The sequence below is a fragment of the Rhagoletis zephyria genome, unplaced genomic scaffold (genome assembly GCF_001687245.7).
Source record: "Rhagoletis zephyria isolate East Lansing unplaced genomic scaffold, Rhagoletis_zephyria_1.1 Rzeph_scaffold_05878, whole genome shotgun sequence".
Classification (NCBI taxonomy): Eukaryota; Metazoa; Arthropoda; class Insecta; order Diptera; family Tephritidae; genus Rhagoletis; species Rhagoletis zephyria.
This window is the reverse complement of record NW_016162961.1, coordinates 35577-39271: the sequence shown is the minus strand read 5'-3', so window position 1 is coordinate 39271 and position 3695 is coordinate 35577. Positions and strand designations below refer to the sequence as shown.

The 3695-nt window shown below is 40.5% G+C and overlaps 1 protein-coding gene across 1 annotated transcript in view; it reads left to right on the top strand.

The window, feature by feature from the left end:
• Nucleotides 1-4: 4 nt before the first annotated feature.
• LOC108372575 (FH1/FH2 domain-containing protein 3-like) overlaps nt 5-3695 on the top strand; it is a gene marked incomplete at its 5' end in the record, with an annotated part of 19501 nt that continues 15810 nt past the window's right edge. The window contains 5 exons of the mRNA XM_017628300.1: nt 5-36; nt 1500-1721; nt 1784-2037; nt 2130-2267; nt 2656-3491. Of these exons, the coding sequence (XP_017483789.1) occupies nt 5-36; nt 1500-1721; nt 1784-2037; nt 2130-2267; nt 2656-3491 (1482 nt within the window). The remainder of the gene's footprint in view (nt 37-1499; nt 1722-1783; nt 2038-2129; nt 2268-2655; nt 3492-3695) is intronic.

Here is a 3695-nt window from a genome sequence, read left to right as displayed (position 1 = left end):
GTCACAGGGCACACTGCCATGGTCGAATCTAATGAGGTAAGCGTATTCAATATAATTATACATATGTACACACATACATACATGTGTATTAAAGTTAAAATCTCAACAGTTCAACCAAAACTTTCTTTTCAAAATTTCCTAATTTTAATTTTATATCCGACCCGACCCCGTGAGATGTTTTTAAATAATTTTCGGCATTTTTTGTCATTTCAAAAGAAAGTTCAGTTCTTAATTTTTCCAAAATTACTGAGCTTTCTAAAACAGCTGTGCGGCGAATAAAAATTTTGAAAGGCGGAATCTTTTAACTGCGTTTTCTCCATTTTTTTTTGACATTTACAGTTTCTCTAAATTGCGGGAGAGTTCAAAAAGCCCGACTGGGGAAGTTTACTTTTTCCGAGCTAAAGACCGGATTGTTTTGAGGAGTGATCCAATACGTTACATTTTCGTTTTTTACTACTCCTTTATATTTTATTACGCTGCGCAGCACCATTTCGCAGGATATACCATTTTTAGGAAAAATTTTAACATGTCACTTCACGCCCATTCAATGATTTTTCGTGAACTTTGAATATGTATTAACTTGGGTTTTGTGCTAATTTCGGCATTTTTAATAATATTTTTAACTTTCATTCGAGCTGACAGGCTATTATAAAAACTACTACGAAACAAAAAGGTGTTCACAAAACCCTGGCTAACCTGCCAAACAGTAATTTTACGCACCGATTTACGCATTTGCAAATTCGGCCGTTCCTGTAACAGCCTCGTAAAATTACGAATTTTAAACAGTTTATTCAAATAGCAAGTGGATAAGCACCATCAAAAAATATATGTATATGTGCTTCAAATATGCATTGCATTTCCGGTCAGACATTCGCTGATCGTAAACTTCACGTACGCTCTCATCTGGAATGCACCTTTTTAATTCAACATACTTCTCCTTAAAAAGTTTGTGGGGCAAATAACTCACCACACTATCAGCGTTTGCAACCAAATATTCGAAAGCAGCATACTTTTAGGCTACACTCAACTATACTCGGCCTCTGTTTACGTATGAGTCGTAAATCTCTTGGTTGTGTGTGTGTGTATTTGTGTATCTGCCGAACTTCCCTGCGGGAAAGTTATCTAACTATAAGTTAACTTGAATATACAATTCGATCTTCCTTTTATTTGTCTCCGATTCGAAAAAATATTTATGCAGGGCAGGAAGAAATTGTATTCAAAATAAAATTTGTATGAGGATATTTAAATAGAAACTAGTTTAAAGAAAACAATCTCCCCATTATGTCTGCATTACTTTTCAACTAGTTTCAAGTTAGCTTTTTGTAGCTAACTACAAGCTATATATTTTATAGAAATCCCGCAAAAATCCTAACTACCAGTTGGTTATTTTTTATCAGTTCATAATTTTTTCCTGCAGGGTTTATGCAACTCTCTTGGTTTTCAATTTATTTATTTTAACTATTTTGATTTTTTGACAATCTTTTCTCTCCGTACAACAGACTTCTAAAAGACTACGACAACGCTGATGCCGAGCTAGTCATCTATGCCACATCGTTGATTAACAAAACCTTGGCTGGTCTAAACGATCAGGACAGCTTCTACGATGAGAGTGATCTGCTGGAGCAGCAAGGCATGGAATCGGTGATACAGCGCTATATATCCAAGCCTGGTACCGATCTCGATCTACTTGATCAACTGCAGCTCTACGAAGCAGTATTGAAGTGAGTAACTTATCGCCACTCCTAAACCTGTTGTCTATACATATTTTGCTTTTCATTTATAGATTCGAAGATGGCGAAGCGGAGGGCATACGCTTGCCTGAGAACTCGCTGCGCAAAACGCAACGCCATCGCCAGAGCACAGACACAGCAGAACGACGCAAGTCGCGACGTCACAGCACTGGCACCAGCCCGCATGTCAACAAAGTGATACCGTCACCAAAGAGAATCACGCCAACACACGGCGTGCTGGACGAGGACAGCTCCAGTTCGACGAATTCAGCTGAGTACGCAAATGGCGTTTTCAATGGCGAGAAAGGTGTGTAGAAGACATTTTCTTTTCATCGAATAATAAATGCTAATACAAGTTTTCGTGTGTGTGTGTGTGTGTGTTTTTTTTGTAAATGACAGCGCGCGATGGCGTCGGCGTCACACCCGGCTTGCGTAGGAGGCGCGAACGTGCCGAGCGCCATAAGAGCTTTCTCAAGGAGCAACAGGAGGCTGCAGCGAATGGCATATTCGCCGCTTTGGAGCGTCGTGAGGAAATAGGTGAGTACACCGACTTTAAAAGGGAAAGAGCGAAAATGTTTTTGAAGTTTTTTTGGCTCAATCGATTTGGTTGAATAACTGTAAAGTTGTTCCCAAATTAAGTTTTTGCGCACACTAACCAATTTTTACAACATTTATTTTTTTTTCTAACTTTCCAATTGTTCGCCTGTCTCGATTAACAACAACATAAACAAATGTGTTTTGCGCCATAAATCGCCTTAAATTAAATATGTAAAATATAATATGCGCTGCAATATTGGATTTGTAAATGTGAAATTCCAAAAAAAAACAACTACAACAAAATGCAATCATCACACATGCGCTTGCATCAATCATTCTCATTTCTCTGTCATTGCCACTCCTCCCAATTCATTGTGCCAATGTGCAGGTCAAATCGTCACCGCCATTCCCGTCACCGCCAAAATGGGCGACAGTCCACCAGAGTCATTGAATTTAACCGGTGACACCACAATTGGCTTAAATCAAAACAAAAACAGCAACAACAACATCATTCATGGCAATCATACCTCAAACACGGCTAGCAGTCAGATCACAGCCAATGCCACTAACAACATGAATCCCATCAATGTCACCACCTGCAATACCCCCACAAACATCACTGGCAGTACAACAACCAACAACAACTGCAATTTGAGCAACATCAACAACAACAATACAAATAACAGCAACAGCTTGTTGAGTCCCACGCGACATTTGTTGGGCAGCAACACCATCTCCATCATCAACAACAACATCACGAACACCAACCCAGTGAATAATAACAACAACACCAACATTAAGTTGCAAAGTGCACCGGAGTTTTTGACCAAAAAGAATTTATTAATGGAACGCAATGCCACTGTGATTAACGGTATAATGAAGAATATTCAACGCGGCGGTGATCAGTTGGATAACAATCACAACAACAACAACAGCCACGCTTATAAGAAATTCGAAAATGACGCGAATCGACTGAACAGCTACTACAATCAGCTGAGTACACCAAAGAACCAAAATCAACAACAACTGCATCAGCAGCAACAACAACAGCCGATAGTCGCACCTCAGCTGCAACATCAAAATTCAATACAAAGTCCTACCATTCAGACGGCTCACAATGCCCTGGCGGCCGTGCTGAGTCCCAAAAAGACGCTGAATGGCTTTGACTTTACCCAATCGACCGCCGAAGACGCCACCCAACACATACGAATACAATCTGCGACATAATATGAGTCCATTGACCAGCCCTGCAGCCTACACTGCCAAGTCAAGAGCCACTGGCAATGGACACTGGCCTCTATGAAGTGCCCCCCAGTACACCCAACCCCTTGAGTCATGCGAGTCCCATAACTCCATCTACCCCTAGCAAACTCACACTATCCACACCGCTAACACCAATGTCGAGCGATTTCACACCGGACACCCCAC